Raw genomic sequence first — 27,854 nt, 5'->3', positions numbered from 1 at the left:
TGCGTAAGATGCGTTACAACAACAAAAAAGCTAGGTTTTCCCGACACGACTGATGTGTGTATGAGGAAATATGAACAAAAACAAGAGGGAAAGCTCGTCCTTTGATAAAGATGACCAGCAATGACACCACAAGCACTCTAGCCTCGGTCTACGCAGCCAGGAACCTTGGGGGGAAAGCCAAGCGTCTTATAACCATAGCCATCAGCATACTCACACCAGCACGGCTAGCACAGCACCCCAAGTGAGCTCGGGGACGACCGGCTGGACGCACCATTGGCCCGACTGCTGCATCCTCGGAAGCTGGCAGCAACGTCTAGCGCTGGCCATGCACTTGCTCGAGCGTTGTTTTTGCGTTGCCCTCGGCCCAAGGGGAATTGACGTTTTGGAAGGCTGACCAGTGTAGATCGGGGTGGGGATGGGGGACCAGCGGAACCGTGACGGGGATGACGTTTGCCAATGGTCTTGGGTCAGCTCGTTACAGACAGAGCTGCATCCTTCGTTATCATCCTACTCCTATATCACTGTTCCCATCTCGATGCACTGAAGATGCTGTTCGGCATGACACGCGACAATATGCTGCAGCTTCACATGTCGGTGTTCCGTCGCTCTGCTTAGCTGGTTTTCTGGTGCATGTGAAGACGCACGCCAAAATCTGGGGTCGCGTGTTCGTTAGCGTCGCGCGGGTTTTACCTCGGTTGATCCTGTCCGGAAAAGGCCTGAACCGCTATTGATCTGCGACTTTCACGAGCAGGCATCTTCGCTGTTTAGAGCGCTTTTGTCTCGGAAAACACGTGAGTGGTGTCATTGTTGCGTCTGGAATATCTCGGATAAGGCTCGCTCGGCAGCAGTGACGATCCCGGCAAATGCTCGTGGCTGGGCGTTGTACGGCCATGTGTATCACTGTTATTCGGGAAGTATGTTGACGAATTGAGTTGTAGTTGAGAGGAGAGTAATCTACGTTTCATCTATAACCCTTCAAGGATTCATACATGTGACACGAGTACACCGCCAACGCGCTCTTTCCCAACGACCACCAACCCCAGTAATCCATCGCAAGCGCATTGGAACATGCCGACCAATCCCTCCTCATCACCAAACCTTCTAGACATCCAGCTGATAGCAATCCCGGTGTCGAGTCACCCCAACTCATCAGCTGCCGAGCAGCAACATAACACAGCAAGACCCTGATAACCAAATCCACAAGCCCAACTATCTCTGTAAACCCAAAACAAAAGCGCTGTGCCAAGAAAAGCTTGGTAACGGTCCTGCGGTACTCACAAGCGTACTGCTGCCCGAAGTAACCCCGGACATATCTATCCAACTCGGAGAACGGCCTGGCGCGGATATCATCTACATTGACCGCGGGATTTTGCGGCGTGACTGAGTATGCAGGGTCTGCGGGTGGGCACCTCAACTTCTTGAGCAACCACCATCTCAGCTCATCGAGATAGCTTCTTCGGACTAGTGGCGTATCCTCGTCTTTGAGGCGTATCGATGAGCGTTCTGAGAGTAGCAGAGGTAGGAGCTGGGGACGGCACAACCATAATGTCCTGTTCCGTTCGTCGGTGAAGATGCATTCGCGATCGATAGCCTCGGATATGTAGGTGTAGTGGATGAGTCGCGAGTAGAACGCTGGTGTAAGCACACGGATTTCAATATTCTTGTATGGCCGGTCTCGATCAGGGACGTGTGTCGTAGCGATCTTGTCTGTGGGGACGTTGGGTACCGACGCCTTGAACGTGATGCAAAAGTCCACTTCGGTCTGGTTTACGAGTACGTGTAGGTAGTTTCTGAATACTTTGTAGAGTGTTCTGATATTGTTAGTTGCATTCGGGTAGTGCTTCACCCGTACTTACATCTCAGCGGAAGTGGGAGGCCGACCAACGCTCGACGTTAGCACCTCCGGCCGGAACCACACATGCAACTTCCTCTTAAAAAAGATCTTGCCAGCTTCTCTGACGATGCGCGGGAACGTTACAAAGCCTACCCACCACCAGCTTAGGATGAACCGCAGAGCTCCGAGGAAACCCAATTGGTCCGGGTCAATAGCCTTTCCGGTAGAGAAGAGGCGAGCTACAAGCTTCCCATGGTCCTTGGAAGACTTCAGGGTAATCGTATTGTCGATCAGAGGGTTCTCGTAATTCACAGAAGGGAAAGGGTTTTGGGCCTTCAGCGCATACGAACCCTTTCGAGAGTTGAACGGCGAAACATGGAAATCTTTCATCCATACATCGGTAAACTTCGACTTCGCCCGAATAGGTATCTGCGGTCCATGTTCTTCAGATCCAGACGTTTGTTCAGAATCAGATGTGCGCGGCGGACTGGCAGGGCTCGATCCGTCAAGCAGATACATTCGTCTTTCTCCGAATGTGTTGTTGACTTCGAGTATCATCTTCACAAGCTGATGTTCGCGATTGTAAATATACCAGAACGAAACCGGATTGAATGCGTAACCAAGGAAGCGCGGTGCCGTCACCAGATAGGCATACTCCCATTCCGCATCTTCGACATGCTGAGCCCGCAAGTACGACCTCAGCTTCCAGTAGAATCCAGATGCGCCGCCACCTCGTTCCAGATAATCCTCCGCTCTTATTCGCAACCACCATTTACCCAAAGTCTGGTCTTCTCCGCTTGCGAACTCTATCCCCTGGTATTTAGCTCCGCTAGGGACGATGGGAAATCCGCACTGAAGGTATGAGTATGCGAAAGCATGGCGCTTCGGAAAGATTCGAGCATGCGACGTCTGGCACGGGAAGATCTTTGGCTTTGGCGTTTCCACATTAGATCTCCATCGACTGATATCAGGCGTGTTCGCCGTTGGGTCCTCGTTGCCGCAAAGACTGCACCATAGAGAAATCGCGAGGATAGCTAGCGGTATCGCGATGCTGAAGACGGCATATGTACCAGGCGACCCTTCAGCCCAGCCCCTCCAATCATTCCAGCTCTTCAACACAGTCGCAACCAACTCCTCCCTCGCCAACCAAGCATACGAAACCCCAAGTACCGCGCAATCCGTGAAGACCCCGCGATCTCCACGCCGCCGTCTAAAAACACATCCTCCGATCCAAACCGCGAGTATCGGTACCTTTTGCCACCCATCCAAAGCAGCCAAAAGCAGCGGCAACCCCACAGCCGCGCATTCGAAAAGGGAAACTCCCAGATCGCGATCGTTACTAGCAATCCGCATTAATGAACGTGTCTGTTAGTATCACCGTGACATTGAGCGAAGTTGTGACGTGGATTGTTGGTGGTGCGATAAATGTCAGATCGAAGCGTAGTTTGACGCTAGACCCTTCTCATGAAATGTATATGCAGGGTCCCTGAGTAAAGCATAGCCGCCGCGAGAATTTCCCCATCTGGAGTTAGTCAGGGCCAGAGCCGCATTGTCGAAGACGGCGAGGAGCTTTGATGAGACGGCGATGTAGAGTTTTTGTTTGAACGCCGACTTGTAGAGCTGGTGGGAAGGAAGACAGGAGGCTGAACCGTTGAGGAAGGTGGGTCTAGAGCTATAGCTCGGCGATAGGTGCGTCATCGGGGTTAAGTCGGTCTGATGGAGATCATCAACATGTATCGACAATCACATAGGCTTCTGCACCGATTCTCTAATTCGCATCTCAGGCGGCTACAAGCGACAATCATCGCACTATCTGAGGTACTCATCCATGCGTGGAACCTCGGCGGGGGCCTATCTCGAGCGCGACGCGACGCGACGCCGACTGAAAACCACGCCATGGCCGGACTTCGAGCCGGCGCCACAATCTGGAATGGTGCCTCGCAGACAAAAGCAACCAGCAGTGCCGACGCATGCATCTCCTCTCACCCAATATTAATCCAAGGCGCAAATGTTGTTGTTCCATCTGGACGCCTTCTCCCTTCCCGTCCCCCATACAACGGATCAGGAGTATCGATTCCCCCTCTGCCCAAGCATGTCTGTCAAAATCGGCAGGTATGTTCTCATCATTGGCCAATGAGCCTGCCTCGAATACTAATCGCGTAACCGATGGTTACACTGAACTCCACGTTCTGGGGCGGCTTACCTCAGCCAAGAACCAGGTCCGCCCACAGAGGAGGCGCCATCGACGTCTGAGACCTCCACCACCTCCCCTCCACCTCCCCCACCCACCCAGGCTTATCTCAGCCGAGAACTAGGTTCGCCGCCCACGAGAGCGGTGTTGGTCGCTGACAGGTAAGCGCAACGACAGTGAAATCCGGTCTTGGCTTGTATCGCTTGGCTGGGCAGGGCGTACAAACACCAAAATCGAGCAGTCCGTTTGGGATCAGATCATGGAGCTCTCTGCGCGTAGGTGATCCTACACGCTTGTAAAATTGAGAGGTCTCAAATGCTGCCTCTGATCAGCGCAGAGAGCCTTGCGGATTTTCTGGTGACATCGCCGGCACACTGGAGTCAAGAACTGTCGGTCCAGAAGCCAGCGACACAGGCCGAACAAACACAGGCGGCGGACTTGTAAGCGCACGAATACGCGCCCTGAGCTCTTCCTCTTCCGCAGCATGACCAATAACAATTCGGTCGCGAACTCCGTCATCTGCAACTTCCTTGGCTGGACAAAAAGCCCGCGTCGGCATCTCCAGGGTACAGATGCTGTCTCTACGGAATCGCAAGTCTCTGTCGATTTCCACGGCAGGTAGTCCGGGAAGCGAGCTGCGCGCCCCGTAGTAATAGTAAGGGCTGCGAGATTGGCGGAAGCCGAGTATTCGGTTCAAGATGCGTTTGAAGAGGGGTTGGATGGATGGTGCTGATGCGCAGATGATGGCTGTGTTGATCTCGACTTGGGACCTAGAGTGCAATCAGTAGCTGTCTCAGATCTACATCCTATACAGTATTTACTTACCAGAAAATGATGTATCCCCCGTAATACCGAGCGTGCGATCCGCTATTGGCCCAGAGGTTCAGCCCGCAAAGCCGTACTGCAGATGCTATCGGAATAAGAAGGCTCACAGCAAACACGGCTATGACGGATAGGCGTTTGGCGGTTCGCATACGCAGTGAAAATAGGAGGGGCATGGGAAGAAGTAGAATGATGATGTCGGATGCGATACTCCAGCCTGCTTGCCAGTAGAGAATGATCTTTAAGTCGAAACAGTGGATGGAGCCCCTGTCTCGCAATATAGCAGCGCCGAAAGCGACGGAGGGCTTTTTGGGACATTGAAAGGCGATAACAAAGATCAAGATGATCGTAACAGCGGTGACGATCACGATCGATATGTGAACTAGTCTTCGAAAGGTTCGTTGGGTTGCAAAGCCGAGGTAGACTGGAGGTGGAGGGATTAGATTGACGTGCATTTGGACGACGTAGTCAAGGATTGTACTTACAGACGAGTATTGAGAGCTTGATGAGACCCATTATGAATTGATAACCGATATGGTATGCGTACCCTTCTAACAGTCAGAATGATATTGTATTTGCCAACACAGCTACTTACATGTCGCTACAGCACCTAAGGCGTTGCGGTCCAATTTTAACTGCTCTGCTTTGACCTTGTGGTTTGCTTAGCATGTTGCTGTAGCACGTCCGATGCTTCAAAACACTTATCCTTACCTTTGATCTGACGCCTGGGTTATAATCAACCCCGGAACCAAATAAGAACTGATAATGGTTGCAGGCGCAAAGCCCCCAAGTGAAGACCCACGGTCGATTAGTATATGACAGTTCATAACCTGGTTTCAACTTACTAATGCCGTTGCCATTAAGTAGTCACTTAGATTAACCTTTCTGATGATCCATCCTCGCACGTAGAACCTAATATTGATGAGCACAATGGGACAAGGGTAGAACAATGAGTATAGAATACGAACCGAACAGCGATCACTACTGTCGAGAGGGCCACCAGCACGAAAGCTGTGATTTCAATAGTGGGCCGTAGATCGTTTGGGCTGAACATCTTGACTGCACCCATTCTTGCCCGGCATCGAAACAGTGTCGTTGTAGCGGTATTCGCAGTATGGAATGGACGTTTGTAGATGAGAGTATGGACGACCTGCCATCAAATGTATGATGCGAAGCACGAAAACTCGTTTCGATGCCCGGCACGGGCTGATCATGAATCGAAAGACTGGGAATACCCGTACACTTAGCGAGCCACGAGGTAAACCACGGGCTGGGGACTTGCGCTTTGGTAGCGCCACGATCATCTTGAATACCTAGTCGAGCAGGGCGTTTCTCGGCATCCGCAAACCCGTATACCCCACGACCGGCAACCACCATGGGCGTCAGTCTGTACCCATGTCATATTGGCATCTGTCAGATGGTACAGTCACTGTGATTAGTATCTTGTGCTTCCCGCTAGGATGTTGTATATTAGAGAAGTAAAATGATGGAGAGCGATGATGGCCAATCGATCCAGCTACTGCGTACGTTCACCCTTCTACTGAACCTCATGGCTATTTCCGGGAGTTGTACCACTTCTTCACGGAGTTCGGTTGTGCTGCTGAGCTGACACCGGCATCTACTGACTCCTGCGTGTCAGGTCATGCAGGCGCAGACGATAAACTTTGCACAAGTGGCAGGCCAACCAGAATGGCGAAGGCCGATGCGGCGCAGTTGATGACGGCTCTCATCTCAACAAGGTTCTGAAGTGAGGTGCGGTCGAACGTGTTCACGTGCTTCTGCAGGTTTGTATTGGGGCGCCCGTTCTCAACGTGATGGATGATGCCTGCAACTTGGGGGGTATGATGAGGATTTGACCATGCACTTAGCATATACGTGAGGCGACGACGGCTTGTGTTGCTATGCCACCAAGGGATGATACTGTGTCTGGCCCCCCATAAATGTAATTACCCGCGGCTAGTCCGATGTTGGTGTTTGGCGGGTTCAGCCACTACGAAGCGAGCAGCCCCACGGCGCGGCTTGGAGCTGACTGGACGAGTTTGCCTTGCGAGTGCGTCAGAACCAAGCATGAACCGTGAGAAATTCTGCGTCCACGAGACTCGCCCGATTGTTAGGGCTTTGCCATAAACTGTCGACGCAAGGTCGAGCTCTCGATCGGGAGCAGGGATGTTAGACATGGTAATCGAGGCCTGGTGAGCGATCACAAGAACTTGGTTCGACCACATGGAGGGGACCGCGGAGAAGAAAAGCGTGGAAGCATGATGGAAGCGCAGAGGTCATTCAACGTGAATGTCCTGCATGCATGCATGGAGGGATCCGGAGAGCGACCAGGCCGTGCCAATGAACTGTGCCGTCACCAAGCATAGAAGAGTGGCATTTGGATCAGCGAGCGGAAATGATGGTAAACATTTGATCTGAAACCTGAGCGAGACTCGTCGCACGTTGAAAGGCGTTGTTGTTGGCGGGCATTGGCAAGGCATTGGACAGCGGGTGCGCGAGATGAGCTAGGGGAAGCGTTCTAGTCTCCCAGGCACATTCAGGGTCTTGGGCATACGTCAGCACGCCGTGATGATCAACAACCCAGAGCACGAGGGAGAGGAGATTGTCAACACAAGCCTGCGCAGTGCTATCCTACGTGCAAACTTCACTCATACAGTCTGATTGAATACCTTGTCATTTTCCACCACTGAGTCTATCGATATCATTCACTGTAGCGCAAGAGAGCCCAAGGCCTGTTGATTAAAGGTCAAGGGTGTATCCCACTCGGCAACTTCCCTGAACTTGGAAAGCGACGATAGCCACCGCGTGACGACACAGGGACAGGTTTATTGCCTGCCATAGGCCCGACTCGCAGCTTCTTGTATAGGGCGCACATCTCACCTCTTGCGCTGTTTTCCACCTCGCGACACAGACAGAGCAGATATCACCATGAGCGCAACCAACACGGCAGCCGCAGCCCCTCAGCAGCCCAACCCGCCCGCATCCGTCGCACCCGCATCGAGCGCGACCAAGTCGACCGACGATGGCAGCATCCTGAGGAAGGGAAAGAAGCTCCTGGGCCTAGGCAAGAAGAAGGATTCAGAGGCCGGTAAACAGCCAGCAGAGAGCGCATCAACAACCACGACCCCGACACTGCTCCCCTCGCCCCCGATGTCACCGCCCGAGCAACGAGCATCGCCGCGAGGAAGCCCGCGCATGCTGCCCATTGGCGCATCTCCTGGACGGCGCATCCGCTCTACGTCGCCCGGTCTTCACAGTCCCGCCTCGTCGCTCATCTTCGAGCGCAATGTACAAGAGCCCGAACCCTCAGCCGACGTGCCTGCCCACATCAAGACGGAAGACCACATACCCCCTGCGCTGGATGCGACTTCCCTGGCAATTACCGACAACCACCTCAACCCCGACGAGGTGGAGATTATAACACACACGGCGCATCAGCCAGCCGCCGTCGCAGTTGCGGGCAGCATAACCGACTCCCTGCACTCGCCACCTCTCCCTCACACAGAATCTGTGGCGTCCAGCCATGCTGACGTGCCAGACTCAGCACCCGGATACGGTTCGCTGGACACGGCGGATCCCCGGCGCCTGAGCTTCATTTCATTCGCAGACGTGGTGCAGGCAGAGCATGTTGAGCACGACAGGCAGGAAGTGTTGGGCGCCACGTCAACGGAGGCTCTGCAGTTTATGAGCCTCTCGTCGACAGCGAACCGATCGCCCTCGCCAGTGCGGTCTGCGGCGTCTTCGCCCCCAACCACAAGCGGAGCGGCTTCGCCCAAGCACGCGGACCTGTCGCGCACGCGGTCGCCGGCGAGTCCTACGTCACCTGTCGTGCTCGGCAGCCCACACCCAGCGACGGGCGAAGAGCTGCCAGTGCAAATTGAAACGATGCGACAAGCCCTGCGCAAGACGCACTCGGGCGACCTCAGCGGTGCGCGCTCGCAGCCATTGAGCGCGGCGAGTGTGGAGGAGAGCGCGGCTGACAAGCCCCCGTTCAAGTGAGGAGCATGGACACGGAAATGGGCTAATTTGATTTTGCACTGTTGGAAGGTTATAGGCAGGCAGCGGGGTTATTGGGAGGTTCAGATATCCACGAGGCGCCGTTTGCAGTAGTTGTTCGATACCAATGCTGAGAATGCGGAGAATGCTGAGAGAATGCTAGTTATATGTTGCGTGTTATCCTATGCTATGATCTGCAGTCGTGTCCCCTGTATACATGTCGACTCTAGAATCGGTGAAGCAGATAGATGAGACGTCGGGCACAGGGACGTTGGGCACCCAAGCGCAGCTGGGTAGAGTCGTCAGCTGGCGTCGCGGTGCTTGGGCCGGGGCGCGGTGATTTAGCGATGCATCTCAGCGGCGCCAAGGCTGGGTGCTAGTCGTGGCCATGTTGGCTCGCTAGGGCTGGCGGTGGGCCTCTGACTACCTAACGACAGACCATTTTGCCCGCGCAACGAGGCCTGCGATGCGCCTCACGACACCAGACGCCAGTCCTGCCGCGCCCCCGCCGCCCTCGTCCGCCGTCACCCAAGTCCCGCCAGCGCCACGGCTACCAGCTGCCAGAGCCGGGCCGCCTGTCGTGTGTCAATGAGCAGCAGACGACACCGCAGCGGTCCGCATCCATGGACCAGCAGACGCAGCAGCGACGCAGCCGGAGGGAGGTGAGCGCCTCCGAGGCCGCCCAGGGCGTCTACTCCCTCCACGAGCGCGACGACGTCCGCCATGCCCACACCATCCGCACCGTCACCCCCGACGACCCGCCGCCGCCGCCCTCGCAGACGACCACCACCTCGACCAACACGGCCACGGCCACGATCCCCGAGGACGGCCTGCCCGTGCAGACGTTCCAGTCCCCGCCCAACAGCCCCCGCTCCCACAACAGCCAGCTCAGTAACTCGCAGCGCACCGCCAACCCGCGCCAGTACGTCGCCCGCGCCTCGAGCGACTCCGAGTACCGCAATGCGCGCGAGCAGACACGGCCCCGGACCCGCACCCTCGAGGAGCGCAGCACCCGCGAGCGCTCGCCCTCGTCCGTCTTTGGCTCCGGCCGCCACCGCATCGGCTCCGTCGCCAGCAACCAGAGCAACTACCAGAGCCTCGAGGAGTCGGTCGTCACCTCCATCGGCCACATCTCCACCATCTCCCCGCCCCAGCAGCCGCCCCGGACCTCGAGCACCAACAGCCGCAGCCGCCTCACCAAGCAGCAGCAGCAACAGCAGGCGGCCGCCCACCGCTCCACCTCGCCCGTCCTCTCGCCCTCCAATGTCCCGCCCGACTCGTGGGTCTCGCCTGTCCCGGCGTCCGACGCTAAGAAGCTCAAGGCCCTCATGCGCTCCACGTGCGGCAAGATGCAGGGTCTGCTGGCCTTCCGCCGCGGCGAACCAAACCCCTGGGGCCTGTCGTACTGCTACATCAACGACGAGGCCGGCAGCCTGGTCTACGAGCCCAAGAACGACACGTCGTACACCCGCACCCTCATCCCCGATCTCCGTGGCTGCCATGTCAAGAGCGCATACGACGGCGAAGCCTACACGGCCTACATCCACGTCGTCGTCCACAACTCGAAGCTCGAAGTCCACCTGCGCCCGCCGACCCAGGAGGAGTTCGACTCGTGGTTCGCCGCCCTCTTGTGCTGGTCGCCCATGCGTCCCAAGGGCATCCAGAACAGGATGGCCAAGCCCCAGGCGCCCGTCATGATCGAGCGCCGCCTGCCAGACAGCCGACGGCATTCTGAGGTGTCGCTCCTCAAAGACTCGCCCAAGAAGGAGGCGCCCATCATCAAAGTCGGCAAGATGATCTACTGGGACACCAGTGTGACATACAGCAGCAATACAGGCACCGCCAAGAACAACGGGCAAGGGGGACGCCCGCAGGCGTACAGAGTCCAGAGCCACGGATCCCGCCGCTGGAGAAGAGTGTCATGCACGCTCCGTGAGAACGGAGAGCTCAAGCTCTACTCCGACACCGATGTCACCCTTGTTTCCACCGTTCAGCTTTCCCAGCTTTCCCGATGCGCCGTTCAGCGTTTGGATCCCTCCGTTTTGGATAACGAATTTTGCATTGCCATATATCCCCAGTATACCGCTGCTTCTTCTCCTGCATTAACAATCCTGCGTCCCATATTCCTATCGCTAGAGTCACGAGTTCTGTACGAGGTCTGGATCGTCCTCCTACGCGCCTTCACCGTTCCGCAACTATATGGCCCCAAGTCACCGGATGCCATGACCGACGAGGGCACTCTGTCGCCGTCTTTCGGCACCCAAGACATGTTCCGTATGGAAAAATCATTGTTCGTAAGGGTCATTGAAGCGAAATTGATTCCGCCTGTCAGCCCCAAGGTCTCGGATAGCAACGGAACAACTCCGATACGACCGTCTTCGTCTGCCACAACCAACCCGGGTGGCTATCTCGTTGAAGTGCTGCTAGACGGAGAGACCCGTTCACGAACCACGGTCAAGAGCGAGGGCAACAATCCTTTCTGGAGAGAAGAGTTTGAATTCCTGGATCTACCTGCTCTACACACCGCCTCATTACTCCTGAAAAAGCGACCGCCGAGCTATAACCGCACCGAAAAGAGCGGATTCGAGGCCACGAACTCCGACCCATACGTCTCCGAGGGTGGTTACGCTGGCATCTCTTTCGATCAGACTGTAGGAAAAACCGACATCTATCTGGACGACCTCGGCCCGAATCAAGAGATGGAGAAATGGTGGCCGCTTATCAACATGTATGGAAACAGTGTCGGTGAGGTACTGGTCAAAGTCAGCAGCGAGGAATGCGCGATTCTCATGGCTCGCGACTACTATCCACTTTCAGAACTTCTCCACAGGTTTTCCAACGGAATAACACTCCAGATCGCCCAGATGATCCCGAACGAGCTCAGGAGGTTATCAGAATATCTGTTGAACATCTTCCAGGTGTCCGGGGCAGCTGGTGAGTGGATATGCGCGCTAGTCGAAGAGGAGATTGATGGCACATTGAAAGAGTCACCTGCTAGTCGGTTACGGTTCAGTAAAAGACTGGGATCAAGTGAATCGAATGAATCCTCGCTGGCTACCTTTGGTTCTGCGAGCGACCGCGAGCTCTTCGTTCGCGACATGGGCAACAATGCCAAACTGGAGGCCAATTTGCTCTTCCGCGGTAACACCTTGCTTACGAAGTCACTGGATCTGCACATGAAGCGACTTGGGAAAGAGTACCTGGAGGAGACTCTGAGCGAAAAGCTGAGAGAGATCAACACCAAGGACCCTGATTGCGAGGTCGATCCAAACAAAGTCACTTCACAACACGAACTGGACCGGAACTGGAGAAGGCTGATCAACTGTACTGAAGAAGTTTGGCGAGCCATCTACAATTCCGTGGCGAGGTGTCCACAGGAGCTGAGATTGATCTTCAGGCACATCAGGGCCTGTGCTGACGACCGCTATGGAGACTACCTCCGGACGGTGCAGTACAGCAGTGTCTCTGGCTTCCTGTTCTTGCGCTTCTTCGTTCCAGCGGTGCTGAACCCGAAACTCTTTGGCTTACTGAAAGGTGCGAAGTTCTCCACTTCTGCTTTAACCATCTCGCTAACAATCCTCTAGATCACCCCAAGGTCAAAGCTCGAAGAACGTTCACGCTCATTGCAAAGTCACTGCAAGGTCTGGCGAACATGTCTTCATTTGGCACCAAAGAAGCATGGATGGAGCCCATGAACCAATTCCTCACCACGCATCGGCAAGAGTTCAAGAAGTATCTCGACGATATCTGCTCAATATCGACCACATCGCAACCCGCACCACCGATACCGCCATCGTACAGTACTCCGATCGCCATTCTTCATCGTCTGCCTCCGACATTCAAAGAAGGGTTCCCATCATTACCATACCTCATCGATCATTCACGCAACTTTGCAATGCTAGTCAACCTCTGGCTAGACAACACACAGAAGAGTGCGCCTGACATACAAGCCACGGACGGTGATCTCCTCCGTTTCCACAACATCTGTCTGTCTCTCAGCGAACGCACCAAAGACTGCCTGAATCGCGCTGAACCTGCCGAACGGCCGTCATCGTCACTGAGTGTCAAGTGGGAGGAATTGGTCGAGCAGCTACAAGGGGCGCAAATCGACACGTCACGAGGTGCAGCAACGAGGAATCGTGGACCAATACTGGAAGAAGAGATGGAGGAAACCCCCCTATCTCCTGGCGGCGGCGATGACTATTCGTCTTCGTCTACCAGCACACCCATCACGATGCAACCACCACCACGGGCACGACATCAGCAAAATTCGAGCATCTCAGCATCTCAGAGCTCTTTGAAGAGCAACAGCTCGGCCACCATATCTTACACAAACCCCTTTGCGAAGAAGCAATGGTCTGGTCAATACACGCCGTCAGGGAACGACTCGGTGAATGCCTCTCAGTCCGCGTCTGCTTCGGCCAGTGCATCAGCATCGGCAACCGAGGATACACCACCGGGGTCCAGCGATGGTCTTCACATGGCCCCTGCGCCTTCCTACCCGCAAGCCTTGACTACGACGACCACGACCACGATTTCTACATCTACCTCTACACAGTCCTTCAACTACAGCAATCCGAACTCTCACATCAACCAACAAAGACCTGCCGCTGTGTCCACAAACTCGCTCGTCGGAAGACCGCCTCGTTCAGCAGGCGGCCAGAGTATGGAAAACAGCGACAGCGGCAGTATCGCAGAAGAGGAGTACACAACCGCCCTCCCCGCCTTCTCCGAGAAAGCCACGAAGGAGAAAAAGGAACGCGGCTTCCGAGGCGTCCTCCCCTTCCAACGCAAAGGCAAGCGCAAGGACAAAGACAAGGAGAAAGAGGACAAAAAAGACAAGGAACGTGACAAGGAGAACCGCAAAGACAAAGGCAAAGACAAAAGCCGCGACCGCAGCCGCAGCGCCGAACGCGGTACCAGCGCCCTCGGCGGCCACCAGAGCTACAACGACAACATGGGCAGCATGCGCGGCAAACACACCACCCGCGGCGAAGACCGCGACGAGGAATTCTGACTCCATGGATGGTTTACCGAGAGTCCGCGCGCGATTGCTAGACGCGAAATCAAGAGGAGGAAGAGTGCGGGTGAACTTTTGGATAAGGCGAGTCCGTCGTAGTGATGTTTGCTTTCAGCCACACCCTTTTTCCTTGCCTGTTTCTTCGGATCGGCTGCGAAGTCGATTGGAAAATACCAAAAAGCTAAAAGCTTGTACTTCATATACACACTCACATGTTGCATCATCGCCTTGCGTTTTGGGTGGGCTAGACGTACGTTGATGCAACAAAAACGCTTGCATGGCATGGCATGGGCATACTATAACAACAAAGGCGGAGGCTGGTTCTGGGACGACGTTTTTCACTTGAACTATGTTTACTACTCGCGACGAAAGTTTTGACGTTTTTACATATGGCGCGTTAGAGCGATGACTACTTGTTTGTTTATCGTCTTGGTCTTGGGGGTCTTTTTTGATTCATTTAGATTTTCATTCTAGGGGGCACGAACGACTGGGTAGGCTGTAAGGCATATTTGGCAGGTTGAGGGGATGGTTGATGAGGTACGTTTCTTTTGGGTGTACATAGCATTTGCAAAGTTTGGGGTTATGCATAGATATCAATGTGGTTGTTTGTCATGAACTTCTGTTCCACAATCTGTGAAGTGACTGTTGTGTTGGTGGAAATTGGTCTTGGTATAGAATGCTGTCCATTATACTAATGACTACACTGGTATCTGTCCCTATTCCCTACTGTTCCCTACATTGCTTGCAACCCCCACACCTCTCACAAGCATCATGATCTGACGGCTAATCAAAGTTGAAGGCATTCTGATAAACCTTCTTCTCCTTCTCCTTCCGCGCCTGCACCCTCTTCTTCACTACATCCAACTCCTTGACAATCGCCGCGTCGCCGGGCGCAAGCTTGAGCGCCGCATTCAGATCTGCCAACGCCTCGTCCTCGTTCTTCTTTCCTGCCTTGGCCTGCGCCCGCCTGAAGAGCGCCTTTGCCTTGTCCTTATCCGTGATACCCTCAATGTCCAGCGCCTTGGTCGCGCTCTCCGCCGCGTCACTATATGCACCCGTCTTGTTCTGCAACAGCGCGCTGTTGGAGTAGAGGGAGATCTTCAGGGCCTGAAGTTTGGGCCAGAGGTCTGCGGGGTCGTCGTCGAGAGGAGCGGGGTACTCGTGGAGGTAGCGGATACCTTTTGCGTATTTGGTAATGCCTAGTTTGAGGTCGCCTTTCTTGAACGCGTCGTTGCCCATGTCCTTTAGCTTGGTAGCGATCTCGAGTATCTCCTCGCCTTTCCATTCGTCGTCGCTGCTGGCTTTCTGGTCCTCGGGGAAGTCTTCGTAGGGGTCGCCGGTTGCGTCCGAGATCTTTTCTGTCGCTTTGTCGTAGTCTTCGCCGGTGAGCTCTCCGCAGTCAATGATCGTCGCGTCGTGGAATGGCTTATCTCCGCTCTGCGTCTTAAGGTTCTCGATCTGGCGTACGATGCTCTTACCGTTGATGACTTCACCAAAGACGACGTGCTTCTTGTCGAGATGCGGTGTGGGGACGGTGGTAACGAAGAACTGGGAGCCGTTTGTTCCTGGGCCGGCATTCGCCATACTAAGCAAGAACGGCTTGTCGTGGACCTTCTCGAAGTTCTCGTCTTCAAACTTCTCCCCATATATACTGCAGAGGTGAAGATGCCAAGTCAGTGTATGTCTCACATGCATTTCGTACGGCCACAGCTTACCTCTCACCCCCTGTGCCGTTGCCCTGTGTGAAGTCACCGCCTTGGATCATGAAGCCCTTGATGACGCGGTGGAAGCCCGAGTTCTTGTAGTGCAGCGGCTTGCCGGATGCGCCTTCGCCTTTCTCGCCGGTACATAGTGCGCGGAAGTTCTCGGCGGTCTTGGGAACGATGTCGCTGTACTAGTGGGTTGTTAGTTTCTATATTTGAGCGGATTGGAATGTATGCGCGTGCAAAGCATGGGAGGATGGGGAACGTACGAGCTCGAAAGCAACACGGCCGGCTTTCACGCCGCCGATGGCGATGTCGAAGAAGACGCGAGGGCGCTCTGAAGCTTGTTAGCAAGACTCTCTTGGGCTCTCAAAACCTATAGATAGGCTTCTGAGAAAGTTACTCACTCGTGTCAGCCATGATCGCGGAATCGCTATAGATGTTGGGTGGGTATGCCGTGGTATGAGCGAAGGATATCAATGTTCAAGCACTGAGAATATCGACGGAGTTGCAGGAGTCGGAGTTTATGTGCGAGGCTGAAGAAAAGCACGGTGATAGCTGTCCAGAACTTTCTACGGAAGCTACAGCCTACAGCTTCATGCCGCGCCAAGCCCGCCTTTACACATCCGTACGACATTGGCAGGCGCAACCAGGTTGACCAGATCCTTTAGGAAGGCTGTACTATATTTATGTAACAACATAGTTCGTCTTGACTGCACCATCACTCGTAAAGGAAAGCTTTCTTGAGCTTGTTGTGTCTTGTAAACATTGACATGATGCTCGCGATGAGGGGCAACGCGGGGCAGTGACCTCCTAAAGCTACACGGCAAGCCTCAGCGCTAAACTCGCAAACATCACCCGAACGGTCAGTAATAATGTCATGGTATATGCATCTTAATCTTATTAGACTCCCAGGCGCGAATCTACTCCTCTTTGCTGACCGATCCCATCCAGTTCGTAAATAATAGTAAGCTCAAAAACGCCATTTACAACCAGGTATCCACGCGTGTAATAATAGAAGCACTTTTCGAGCTGATGCCAACGCCAAAATATGGTCTCTATGCGCAAAACATTATCGTCTTGCCGACATGGAGAAAGGGAGAGCTGTCGATACTAGCTCATTGTGTTCGTAGTGGTAAGTGAAACCACCCTGCAGTGTCCGTCGCAGCGCGTTCAGCCTTTGCAACTTCCACCACTTGTCGATTCTGACCTCGACATTCTTGTTAATCTTAACCTTCATCCTGCCCGCTCCGTAGGCCTTGCCGGTCTCTTCATGCAGAGCGGTGGAGTAGGCGGGGCCGCGCGATGGCTTCTCAACCGAATTGCGGATGTCTGCGAAGGACGAGTGTAGTGCTTTGCGGTCCTTCTTGGATATGCGGCGTGTTGAGACGTTGGCGAGCTCGTCGAGTGTGTGCATGAGCTGATCCTGTCGTCGCCAGACTGTGTAGCGCTTGACTAACCGCTCGCCGTCGCGAACGTGCTCTGGGTCGTCTGAATCTTGCTCTTCTTGCACCTGTTCGTCCTCCTCTTGGGGAGTGAGTGACTTTTCGTACAGGAGCGCAATGTTCTCGCCTGCTGCAATCTGAACACCAGAGTCGGCACTCTCAAGCTGCTCGACAAACGCTTCCATTGCAGCCTCCGTTTCCTCTTCCAGATCATCAATCTCGGTTGCAAGGAGACCCCACTCTTCCAAAGCAGCGATCACGACATTGCCCTCGTCTTGGGCGTCAATCGATGCGCCGTCTGACTCTATTATCTCAATGAAGAGGTTCATGATATCCAGGATCTCATCGTCGCCGGCCCCAGCAAAGAAGGCAGTCGTGCCGAGTGTGTGGATCGCGTTCACTTTGATTGCGACTGAGGAAGAGGATTGTATCGATCGCTTTAGTTGGTCGGAAACGTCGTCGTAGATGCTGTCGGAATCGAGAGTTACGGCGGTGACAGCGAGTGCTGGCGAGCGTTAGTAAAGGCCTATCTACGGTGTTTGCGCTTGTACATACCTTTTAGGGCTTTGACAACCTCGGCCTCTGTCGTCTCCTGTCTAATGCTCTTAATCATGGACGAGACAAGCTCATTCACATGTCCCTCAACCTCATCCCTCGCATAGCGGGCCATGAGTACGTGTGCGTAGGCATTCAGGCTTTCGGTGCGCCCCTCGGTGCTGCTGCGCTTGAGGTTGGTGATTTGTTCGATGCGCGTGTTGAGCTCGGCCTTCCACGCGTCTTCGGGTATGTTGATATCTTCGCCGTTGAGTACATCGTCGATGGATGCTGTGCTGTGAGGATGTCAGTAGATGATCGCGCGAGGATGGCTAGACGCGATGATGTCACCGGTGCAGTCGCGATGTGGGGAAAACCAAAAAAAGTTATGCGCAAACTGAAACTCACCTCCAAGCAGTGCCGTCGCTGAAGCCGTCTTCATCTGAGGAGTCCTGGCGACTGCGGCTGGCGGCGCGCGACTGTGCTGGCGAGCCTGCCGCCGACGTTGTCTTTGAGGCTGTTGTGGATACGACGCGCGAGCGGGCCTTGCGCGACATAGTCTTATGGCTCTCGAGAGCCTGTTTTCGGAGGTCGCGCATGTTGGGCTATGGGTGATGAAGTTCTGGGGAAACTGTAATATATGCCTGTAGAGGCTGAAGTTTGCTCGGTGTGGCGGAACCAAGATTGGACTGCGGGGAAAACAAGGTGAAGGAGCAGTTATTGAAACGGTAAAGGCTCTGTGAACTCGATTGTGTAGAAATATAAGTGCGGTGTGAAAGACATGAGTGTGAGTCAGAGCAAAAGTCAACCAAGGTATAGGTTGCAAAGGTACGAGGACGTTTGGTGGTGCAGGAGGCAACTTGCAAGTGTCAGATGTTCATCCATCCATACGACCTCTCCCGATTCCATGGCTGCCCAAAGTGCGCTAACCAAGACCTACGTCATTACAGTTCTGTCTTCTTCCAGACAGTGTACCTAGGTTACTAATCTCCTTCCTACCTTGCGGCAAGATCGAAGTATGTAGTAAATTAGCAATCACCATTATCCAGCAAACACCCAGCGCTTCGCGACGATCTTGTGTAAGCTAAATGGCCGCATCGCTGATTGGCTCTTCGACGCTCTCCATGGCATTAAAGGTATCAAGCACCTAGCTCCCATGGCGGATACTTGGTCTTCACCTTGAAGGCCTGAACGACTAATTATACACTCGGAAGGAAGCCGCGCACAGTCATCGACGGACCGGTCGCGAGGGCGATGCACACAACATCTCAACCACTGTGCGATCATCCCCAGCCCTACCTTGGCGTCACATTCCTCCGATGGCCGATGAGGCCTTCTAAGACATGATTGAGGCTCAACTGTTGCGATGAGCGGGTCGATTGTTCGAAATAGCTGCGGCGCAGACAGCGTTCGCGCAACCCACGACCGTTTGATGCACCGCAGGATCTCTCGATGGATATGAATAGACAGCAGGATCACGGGGCCAAATGCCCCACGCCCGCCGTGTGTTGCAAGCGGCACAACCACGTGGAGTCAGAACTGTGCCAGCAGCGGATCGCTCCCCGCGGCTCGGGCTGAGACGTGTTGCTGGACCTCGACCTCAGCCTCGGGTTTAATCTCCATCTGGCAACCGATGCGCCGCGGACATAGGTGTTAGGGTTGGTCATGGATGCGGCACAGAACCTTATCACAAGCTCAGTCTATTGTGCATAGGGTCTGCGAACTTGTGTGCTTTGGGTGAGTGAGCGTCCTCGCTTCACCTGGCATCGGCTTATCTATGACAGCGGCAATGTTGGTCTCGGCACCACGGCACCCATGTCTTAACCCCCAGAACTTCACCATCAAAGCAGTGCTTCTTGCGACCCGGCATCTCCATTGCAGGACTGTGAACCGAACATACCCGTCACCGACGTAACGGTAGACGGCAACCCAGGCAGACGCCGCAACGTGGGAGATGAGGAAGCCTGCAAGGCTCATGCGGCACAGTACCAAGCCGCCACGCACGCAACCCCTTCCTTCGGGTTGAATGCACATCATTCATGCATCCTCATTGTTGGATTCCAAATCCCCTGTCCCTTCCTCTTCGCCTCGACGTCAGCTTGGTAATAAAGCGCACACGCACACACATTACGCACAAGACAATGCGACTGTTGTGGGGAGCATGGACAGGTCAAGCGAGGCTTATGCGGCGCAGTCAACCAACACACCTGTCTAGTCGACTTACAGCAACTGTTGGCGAGTCCGTAGGCAACCCGCATCTGGATCCTCCGCAATACGCGAGCAGGATCACGAGCAAGCATCAAGGATGCCAATCCTGCCAGGGCACCGGTCAACGTTCTTGCAGCACCTCGAAGACACAATGTCACGATGTCCAGAGGCAACCTCCGCTGACTAACGTCTTTAGGCAACCAATGCGCGTAGAGGTAGGCAGGAAGTGTACCTGCCTAGACAGCACTATCGTCGAAATAGCTGCTTGCGCAATCGAGATTGGTCTGCTCGTATAGACAATGTACAAGCTTACACTATGTCTTGCCATCCGGCCCGATTGATCAACAACATCGTATCAACGAACAAAAAACTCTGATATGTATTCTGTTTGTAGAGCGAGCAACCAGGCCAGAAAAATCTAAAATAGAATAACAAACTCCCAAAGCGCCTCTCAGGTTCTAGCCGTTTTCTAGTCTCCTAGCCTGAATCATGTATGTATATGCCCGGACCATGCGATGCTATGCAAACAAAATCAAACCAAGACTCTAAACAAAGTGTGCAAACAATGCTATAACCAAAACGCGAAGTAAACGAGAGATCAATGCACACCGCACATGTACTCTAACCGAAACCCCATGCCATGTCGTCGTTTAAGTCTCACCGCCTGTGGAATGTCTCCGGGTCAGGGGCCGGTGCTGCAAACAAGTCTCCGGGGGTCCCACCGAGCAAGATGTCTTGTTCGGCTAGTTCCGCGTTGGTGAAGGAGAGGGGATGGCGTTGTTGTTGTATTTGTTGTTGTGACTGGTGCTGTGACTGTTGTAGTGGTGGTGGAGGCGGATGTCGATGTAACGAAAAACGCAAGCCTTGCTCTTGCGGGACGTCCAGCCAGGATAACGTTGTGGCTGAAGAAGAAGAAGCCGATGCAGGTTGAGCGCTCAAACGACTGATGCCTGCACTAGAACTCGCACCCCTGCTCCTGCCACCCGCTCTATCACCTCTTCTTGACGGGCGTTTGGCGACCCTACCACGTGTGACAGTAGCAGTAGTGTGACTCCTCGTCAACGTTGTCGACACCGTTGACGTCGTCGAAGTAATGGGTGCTCGTACAATCTCCCTCCCACCACTTCGTACACGCTGACCAATTCCCCCCTCGCCCTGTTCTTGGCCCTCCGCCCCCTCCCTTACACCCTCGTCAACCCTACACCCCAATCAGCGCCTCCTCTTTCTCACCCTCCCCCGCTTCCCTCCCATACGTGAAGTAGACTCACTGGTGAGATCCTCCCGCGCCACCTCCTTCAGGCCATCCAAAGGGGAAAGCGCTTCGCTCCCCTGGTCTCCGCTTGGGAATGTCCATGTGGTGGAAGTTGCGGAGGTGCTCGACTAGATGGTCTCGTCGCGTGAAGCCTTTGTCGCCTACGCGGTTGCAGCGCGGTACGTTGCAAGGGTACTCTGGGGTGCCTACGCCGTGGACGGTGGATTGGTGGCGTTGCAGGTCGGCGAGGCGGGTGAAGTTTGCTGAGGAGGTGCAGGAGGCGATGTCGCAGGTCCATGTTCTGTGGGGGGAGGTTAGTTAGTGGATGGGGAAGGGAATGGGGAAGGGGGGTTGAGTAATTACTTTGTACGACTGCTGCTTCTGCTTTGATGTTAGTATCTCAACACCAGGTTTCGAGGTAAAGATGCTCACCTAGTTGGGGCTTGTGAAGAACCCATCCCTAGATCACCGCCGTGACTTTGCCAACCTCCAACGTCATACCCACTAGCTACTGGCTGTTGGTATCCAGCAGTAGGCGCAACATTCACAGGCTGCACGTAGTAATCTGGGATGATCTGGTACGGTTGAGGTGGGTAACATTGATACTGTGCGTAGTATGTGTTGATCTGGGATTGTGTGTATTGAGGTACTGATGAAGCTGGGTAGGACGTTTGATAGTTGTAGTTCCCTTGGTCAGAAGAGGAATACTGATGTTATCAGTCAAAGCAAGTGACGACGAACAGATTGAGTTTGACTTACGCTGTATCCGGACATGGCGGGCGAAGGCGGTTGCTCCTGCTTCGGGCGTATCGTCTTCGTCTTCTTCGTACGGTTTGTAGTGGTGGAAGGGCGATAGACGGGCGCCACGGGCGAAGTGATGATGCGTAACTTGTTTGGTCTGGATGCCTTTCTTGTGCTAGAGACGGACGTATGTCTTCGAGGACGCAGTTGAACTTGCTCGAGAGATCTATGAAACCAGTGTTAGAAGTTGCCGTTGATGATGCTGTTGCTTTTGCTACCCTGGAATGCTTTCGAGTCTTATATGAAGCGAGCATGATAACTCGTTCCCTCATATCGGCAAAGACCTTTCACTGCCACCCCAGAGCTTATGCTATAGACCCTCAAGAACCGCATCGACTCACAGGTATTTCGGAGGGAATGAACCGTCCGGGCGCCCAAAGCCATCTCCCTGAGGGCCGTAGTGTGCCAACATGGCGATGACGAAACAAAGTTAGAAGTGTCGTAAGGCGAGAAGTCGGATCAGGTTGTGGATTCGCTCGACAGGGCTTGACGATCGCGTCTTTGGTAAGCGTTGCGATCTCCTTGTACAAGGACTGCTACGCCAGAGGCCAAATGTGTGAATATAGAAGTCCAAGATTGCTGAGGTGGATGCGTAGGATGGCGAGGCGAAGCCTGTACCAGCTTGGTGGTACCCCACACAACTAATCGGTATAGGGCTGACGACAACTAGTGTCCGTGCCGTCACCGGAAAATGGAATTGTAGGGTCTGGTCGCGGCGCGGGTGAATCAAAAGGCCTAATGTTGTCGTATGCTGTGGGAGAATTGAGGCGGTGAAATAGTGGTCTAGGTGTAGAGGTAGGAAGCACAACGAGGACACTGGTAGATCTGTGTCGTCTTATGGCGATGCAGGGCGAGTACCCCTAGGCCCCGATCCAACTTTAATTGAACTGTACCATCTCTTTCATTTGTCGTTGTCATGGCTTGGCAAGGCAAATAGCTAGAATAGTCCAATGCGTACACGTTGGTGTTCTGATCTTGGTGTACCGGGATATATGATAGGCATGGTTCACCGATTAACACACATGCGGGTAGGTCGATGGGCCCCGTGTGACTGGATGTGCATGCGTGGCTCTTGTTCGCGTACTTTCGTTCCGCGGTGTAGGAATGAACCCCTGCTAAGCTGCAGAACGTGGCCTGGAGCCTAGCGATCGGCCTGAGGTCTATCATGTTCGACATGGTCGTTTCACGATGCTCCAGGCTTTTCCAGCTGGCTCTCAGTAACGCAGCCGACCACTTGATCGCTTGAAATTATCAGAGCACTTGTGATGACAACATGCCTTCGAAACGCATTGAAATCAAACATTGCTTGACCGCCCGTCTCCAAGTAGGTTAGCCGTCATCAAACGCCCATCCATCTCGCGTCCTGTCTTCGTCTGTCTCTGCTGCTGCTGTAAGCGGGTCAATTAACCCGCAACCCGATGGACTTGGACCGGCGCACGAATGCCGTAAAATGATTGATGCAGTAACCGCTCAACTCAAAGTCATGCACGAGTTAGTGCTGCCGGGCGTAACGGGGCGTAACTGAAGCTTGAACGTCGCGGAAGGATTCCTCGCTTAGGCGACCAGTGGCATGCGACCAGCCTCCTCCTGCAGCCCTGTAGGCTCCACCGATTGGGGGCGGAACCCAGTGTAACGTCGTCTGGACCAATTGAGCACATTCCGCAGCCGTTAGCCACATCATGTCAGATTACGCCCGGCGCTCAGACCGCTACAACATCCTTGGACGGCCAAATTGTCGCGGGCGGAGGGCCTGCACTTGGCAGGTGAGCCTCAATAAGTGCTATTTGATCCATGCATAATTGTCTCACCGTGACTTACACCTCGCGTGGTCGGTCGGGTGCCTGCGGGCGGACATTAATACGCACCGAAGATGCCCTGATGGAAGGGATTCAAGATCCGAAGAGCAAAAGTTGTTTGCCCTCAACGGGACCCATTCCAGGACTACCTAATACTTAATCTTAATACAGAACTCAATTACCCCAAGCCGAGCATGCGGGTCGGTAAGAAGAAAGCAGCCGACTGCTCATAGCTCATCTTCCAAGAACTTGTAGGCAAATCGGAAGTCAGCTTTCCTACGGTTCATCCTGCAATAAGGTTAGCACTGTATGACGTGCAGAAATAGCACGGCGTGGCGCGAGTTTGTAATACGGCAGCCCCGCGTAGGGCTGGTGGACAGAATTAGGTGCTTACCATGTGCTCTCATAGTCAAAGAAGCGGTACGTCCCCTGCTCGTAGTCTTCAGTGATTGCTTTTGGTTCTTCGTGGCGTTGGAACCATGTTTGATATTGCTTGTGAAATCTCCAGCTCTGCGACTTGAGTGCCTTTGCAGCCAGGTATTGCTGGTACGTGCCTTGGCGGTAGTAGAAGGCGTAGAAGAGAGCGTCCGTCTCGATGCGGGAGTACAAGCGAGGATCATCGAAGATGGGTAACGGCTCTTGCGGGTAGTGCGCGGGCGTAAACGGATAGGGATTCTGGGGTCGGTAGTGGCGCGGCGCCTCAGTATCCGCAGAGTCCGGCGCGGTGGCCATGGATGCTGCTAGCATGTGCTCATTCGGAGGTTTCGAGGCAGAGGCGGATATGTCGTTCTTGGTCGCCTCAAATGTGTCCAGGAGGTCCTGTAGGCTCGACGGTAGGTGATACACTGATTCCTCTTCCTCCTCTTCTGCATGAGAATCACCGTTCGTCAGCGGCGGGGTGGCAGCCGATGACTCCTCCTCCTCTACAGGCTCGGGAGCTGGTGTCCTTCTGCTGGACTTGGAGGCGTCCTCCGACGAAACGGCGCGCGAAAGGGTCTCCTTCTCTGCAGCAGGCGTCGCGGGTATACTTGCCGCAGGAGCTGGCGATGCTTGTGCGGATTCGGCTGGCTGCGCGCGCGAGGCCAGTTGGGAATGTGTTATTGCCGGGGAATTCGCTGCACTTGCCCGTGCGCCGCCAGGAGCGAGGCCTGACTGTGCTGCGGCCCCTCCCGGTGGTGGTGGCAGAGGAGCAATGCCCACTCCATTCTTATCGCTCGCGGCTGCAGCAGCGGCGGCCGAGGCGTACTTCAAGGGCTCGCCCGGCGTTCTTGTCGGTATCGGCGCGGGCTTCATCGCGTTGGCCGTGGTATTTGAGACGCCAGGTAACGGCGTGTGCAATGTTGCTAGAGCTGGTAATGGCGACTTCATCTGTGTCGAGGGCCGTCGTGCCTGTTGTTGTACTGCCTCTGTCGCTTTCGGCTTGGGTGCTGGCGGTCGCACGTCTGACTCGGGTGTGTCGTCTGCTATCGACTGCGACTCGTGTGAAGACACATGGTCCAGGTTCTCGCCCAGGCCAAAGATGGCCTCCTCCTCTTGCAGGTTGAAGTCGTCGTATATTGTGTCGTCGTCCATGAACTCGGGGTCCTGATTGCTCTCGACGTAGTACTTGATGCTGTCCTCAATCTCCTTGACCTGTTCTGTCTCGACGTTGCCATTCTCCAGCGCTCGATGCAGCAGGTCCAGCTTGCCCTGGTGCCATTTATTCCGCTCGACCGACTCTTCCAGCTCTGCGACTCGCTCTGCCTTTGAATTGTCCCCCTTCTTCGTCTTCTTGACGTTGGCATGTAATGTCTCGATCTCGGTCTCGATGGTCTCTATTTGGCGCTCCAGCTCCTCGTTCATCTGCTGCAGGAACTCGACCATCTCCATCTTCTCCTTGTCCTTGGGGTCGATTTTGGACGCTAATTGCAGGCCTTCCTTGGAGTATGCCTTCGTCTTCATCTCCTTTTCGACGGCCTTGAAGCGCTCCATTTGCTGTCACATGTCAGCGTCCCATCATGCCGGGAGGCGGCGGTCAGCCTACTGTCTCGATGAGCTTCCGGTGGTCGAGCAACGGCTTCTTGTCCTTGATCTCGGACATGGCAGCCCATGTTTTGATCTGGTCCCGCGAGCGCTGGAGCTTCTTGATCTCCTTCTTCAGTTGGTCCTCGAGCTTCTCCTTCTGCGAGGGGTTGCCCGTCTGCATGATCTTCTCATATATGTTCTCGAACGTCGCGACGCCTTCGGCGACTTTCTTGAAGCATTTGTCGATCTCCTGCTGGAGCTTGCGGGCGGCCATGGCGAGGGTCGAGCCTCGTCGTGAGGACTTTCGCGGTGGTTACGGCAATGATTGCGTCGCCGGGGGTGGCAGCGGCGGTGGGACAGTCGAATCGCGCGAGTGAGGGCGTCCGACGGGGAATGGCGTGGATGTTTGTCGTGGGCTGAATGCGGAGGCGGACGTATCGCATAGGTAACGCGATGCCACAGGGCTGGCCTAGCGTCCTCGCCAAGAGTGCGGCCACTAGCCACCACGATTGGCCCCACGCGTCTGGTTTCATCTACGCGTTCCACCCTCTTCCAGCCCCGTCTCATAATTGTCGCATGTCGCAATTCCCATGCGTGACGTCGTTGCGCTGCTGCCCATATCACCGTGAGGCTATCGCACGTTGAGCCACCCAGGTTTCTCTCACCACTGCTGCTACCCCGCCATCATGAGGAGTACGGACCCCCGCCTCCATGCACACGTAACCACGACTATACTAAGCGTGTCTAGCGGTGCTGCAGAGGGTCAAGTCGGCATCAGTCACGGTCGATGGACAGTTGATCTCCTCGATTGGCAAGGGCTTGGTGGTCCTTGCTGCCGTCTCCAAAGACGACACGGAGAAGGATGTTGAGGCCATGGCCAGCAAGATACTCAAGGCCAAGCTCTGGGACGACGATTCCAAGAACCTGCCGGGCCGCGTATGAAGCCGATGCTTTTTCTCTCGGCTGAGACTGACATGTCAAGTGGAAATGCAACGTGACCGATATCCATGGCGAGGTTTTGTGTGGTATGTGTGAAACGCACTCTGGGATTCTTGGCTGTCTATGACAGTGCTTTTGCTGCGGAATCGGTGTGTTAATTGTCGACAGTCTCCCAATTCACGCTACTGGCCTCTATGAAGAAGGGAAACAAGCCGGATTTCCACCAATCCGCAAACGGCGACCAAGCCAAGACACTATACCACGCCTTCTTCAAGAAGGTCGGATCTCTCTATGAGTCCGACAAGGTCAAAGACGGACTTTTTGCTGCTATGATGGATGTTGCTCTGGTTAACGATGGGCCGGTAGGTTTGGACTATACCTGCCTAGATGGCGAGGTACAACTTAAGCATTACATTTCCTGAGTGTGTGCCGCTTTGCCTGCTAATGCTAATGGACATTGCTAGGTCACTATTCAAATCGACACCAACCCACGGAAGACGGACGCTTCAACCTCGGGTGCTCCAAACGGAAGCAATCAGCAGACAGTCGACGTTGATGACCGCAAGTAGCACGCATAGTACACATGCAGGCCTTGTACTAACTCTCGTTCAATTCGTAGTGGTCAACAACATGACCAAAATCACGCAAGAATTCAAGATACCCATAGAGCGACTTGAGTAGATGTCAATACAATCAGCCGCCGTGTTTACGATTATCGACTTGGTACATTACACCACGAAGACGCGTCGTGATCAACACAGACTCGGGATATTGTCACCGCACCACCAGGAGACATTTACTGCTGGACAATAACAATGCACGCCGCCAGACAAATACAATATTCATCCATACATGCCGCCTCACATCATGTCCATTCCCACTGCACGTACAGACGCTGCTTATGTCAGACATACCGAACGCGCGCATCGGTTGCAACTCCAACCCGAGGATAAGGCTTGACCCCGTGCCGATGCGCCACTGTCTTAACCGATATGCAGTTGGACTGAACCTTGCACATTACGCCCGGCAGCACGGTAATTAACTGGACTCGCGAATGACGGCGCGGCATGCAGTTGGATTGAGCACCCACGCTGTTTGAGGTAGGGTATGCGAAAGCTGTTAACTGGTTGATAGATGAAAGAACTCTGTGCCAGTGACAGACCTATGGGAGAGCATATGGCTCTTCGTCGTCAGCACCGTCTAAATTCGTCAATGGGTTTTCAAGCTACAGCTTTACCCTTAGCCAAGCACGACGAGCCATGATCATGTCTCATCGACAAATACTATCTCGCATGGATAAGTTGCTCGA

General features: G+C 54.4%; 9 protein-coding genes across 9 annotated transcripts; 4 read left to right on the top strand and 5 right to left on the bottom strand.

Moving 5' to 3' along the window:
• Positions 1-1,209: 1,209 nt before the first annotated feature.
• J4E85_007028 (uncharacterized protein) lies at positions 1,210-2,392 on the bottom strand (the record flags this gene model as incomplete). The annotated part of the gene is made up of 3 exons (XM_051471262.1): positions 1,210-1,237; positions 1,287-1,790; positions 1,857-2,392. 3 exons carry the CDS (start codon positions 2,390-2,392, stop codon positions 1,210-1,212), a joined length of 1,068 nt encoding a protein of 355 aa, XP_051325472.1.
• A 5,383-nt stretch (positions 2,393-7,775) lies between these two features.
• J4E85_007027 (uncharacterized protein) lies at positions 7,776-8,846 on the top strand (the record flags this gene model as incomplete). The annotated part of the gene is made up of 1 exon (XM_051471261.1): positions 7,776-8,846. The coding sequence occupies one exon, from the start codon at positions 7,776-7,778 to the stop codon at positions 8,844-8,846; it is 1,071 nt and encodes a 356-aa protein (XP_051325471.1).
• Positions 8,847-9,466: 620 nt separating this feature from the next.
• J4E85_007026 (uncharacterized protein) lies at positions 9,467-13,860 on the top strand (the record flags this gene model as incomplete). The annotated part of the gene is made up of 2 exons (XM_051471260.1): positions 9,467-12,377; positions 12,428-13,860. 2 exons carry the CDS (start codon positions 9,467-9,469, stop codon positions 13,858-13,860), a joined length of 4,344 nt encoding a protein of 1,447 aa, XP_051325470.1.
• Positions 13,861-14,646: 786 nt separating this feature from the next.
• Positions 14,647-15,986, bottom strand: CPR6 (peptidyl-prolyl cis-trans isomerase cpr6; the record flags this gene model as incomplete). Its single annotated transcript, XM_051471259.1, has 4 exons — positions 14,647-15,514; positions 15,579-15,757; positions 15,836-15,903; positions 15,974-15,986. 4 exons carry the CDS (start codon positions 15,984-15,986, stop codon positions 14,647-14,649), a joined length of 1,128 nt encoding a protein of 375 aa, XP_051325469.1.
• A 652-nt stretch (positions 15,987-16,638) lies between these two features.
• J4E85_007024 (uncharacterized protein) lies at positions 16,639-18,144 on the bottom strand (the record flags this gene model as incomplete). The annotated part of the gene is made up of 3 exons (XM_051471258.1): positions 16,639-17,516; positions 17,567-17,841; positions 17,954-18,144. The coding sequence occupies 3 exons, from the start codon at positions 18,142-18,144 to the stop codon at positions 16,639-16,641; spliced, it is 1,344 nt and encodes a 447-aa protein (XP_051325468.1).
• A 2,873-nt stretch (positions 18,145-21,017) lies between these two features.
• Positions 21,018-21,779, bottom strand: J4E85_007023 (uncharacterized protein; the record flags this gene model as incomplete). The annotated part of the gene is made up of 3 exons (XM_051471257.1): positions 21,018-21,306; positions 21,507-21,631; positions 21,765-21,779. The coding sequence occupies 3 exons, from the start codon at positions 21,777-21,779 to the stop codon at positions 21,018-21,020; spliced, it is 429 nt and encodes a 142-aa protein (XP_051325467.1).
• A 2,050-nt stretch (positions 21,780-23,829) lies between these two features.
• On the bottom strand, positions 23,830-25,880 carry J4E85_007022 (uncharacterized protein; the record flags this gene model as incomplete). Its single annotated transcript, XM_051471256.1, has 3 exons — positions 23,830-23,890; positions 23,997-25,576; positions 25,626-25,880. The coding sequence occupies 3 exons, from the start codon at positions 25,878-25,880 to the stop codon at positions 23,830-23,832; spliced, it is 1,896 nt and encodes a 631-aa protein (XP_051325466.1).
• Positions 25,881-26,292: 412 nt separating this feature from the next.
• Positions 26,293-26,548, top strand: J4E85_007021 (uncharacterized protein; the record flags this gene model as incomplete). Its single annotated transcript, XM_051471255.1, has 2 exons — positions 26,293-26,299; positions 26,355-26,548. 2 exons carry the CDS (start codon positions 26,293-26,295, stop codon positions 26,546-26,548), a joined length of 201 nt encoding a protein of 66 aa, XP_051325465.1.
• A 191-nt stretch (positions 26,549-26,739) lies between these two features.
• DTD1 (D-tyrosyl-tRNA(Tyr) deacylase) lies at positions 26,740-27,114 on the top strand (the record flags this gene model as incomplete). Its single annotated transcript, XM_051471254.1, has 2 exons — positions 26,740-26,907; positions 27,010-27,114. 2 exons carry the CDS (start codon positions 26,740-26,742, stop codon positions 27,112-27,114), a joined length of 273 nt encoding a protein of 90 aa, XP_051325464.1.
• Positions 27,115-27,854: the final 740 nt, after the last annotated feature.

This window comes from Alternaria conjuncta, assembly GCF_024043145.1.
Source record: "Alternaria conjuncta strain BMP 0040 chromosome Unknown scaffold_9, whole genome shotgun sequence".
Classification (NCBI taxonomy): domain Eukaryota; kingdom Fungi; phylum Ascomycota; class Dothideomycetes; order Pleosporales; family Pleosporaceae; genus Alternaria; species Alternaria conjuncta.
This window is presented reverse-complemented; position numbering and strand designations above follow the sequence as displayed.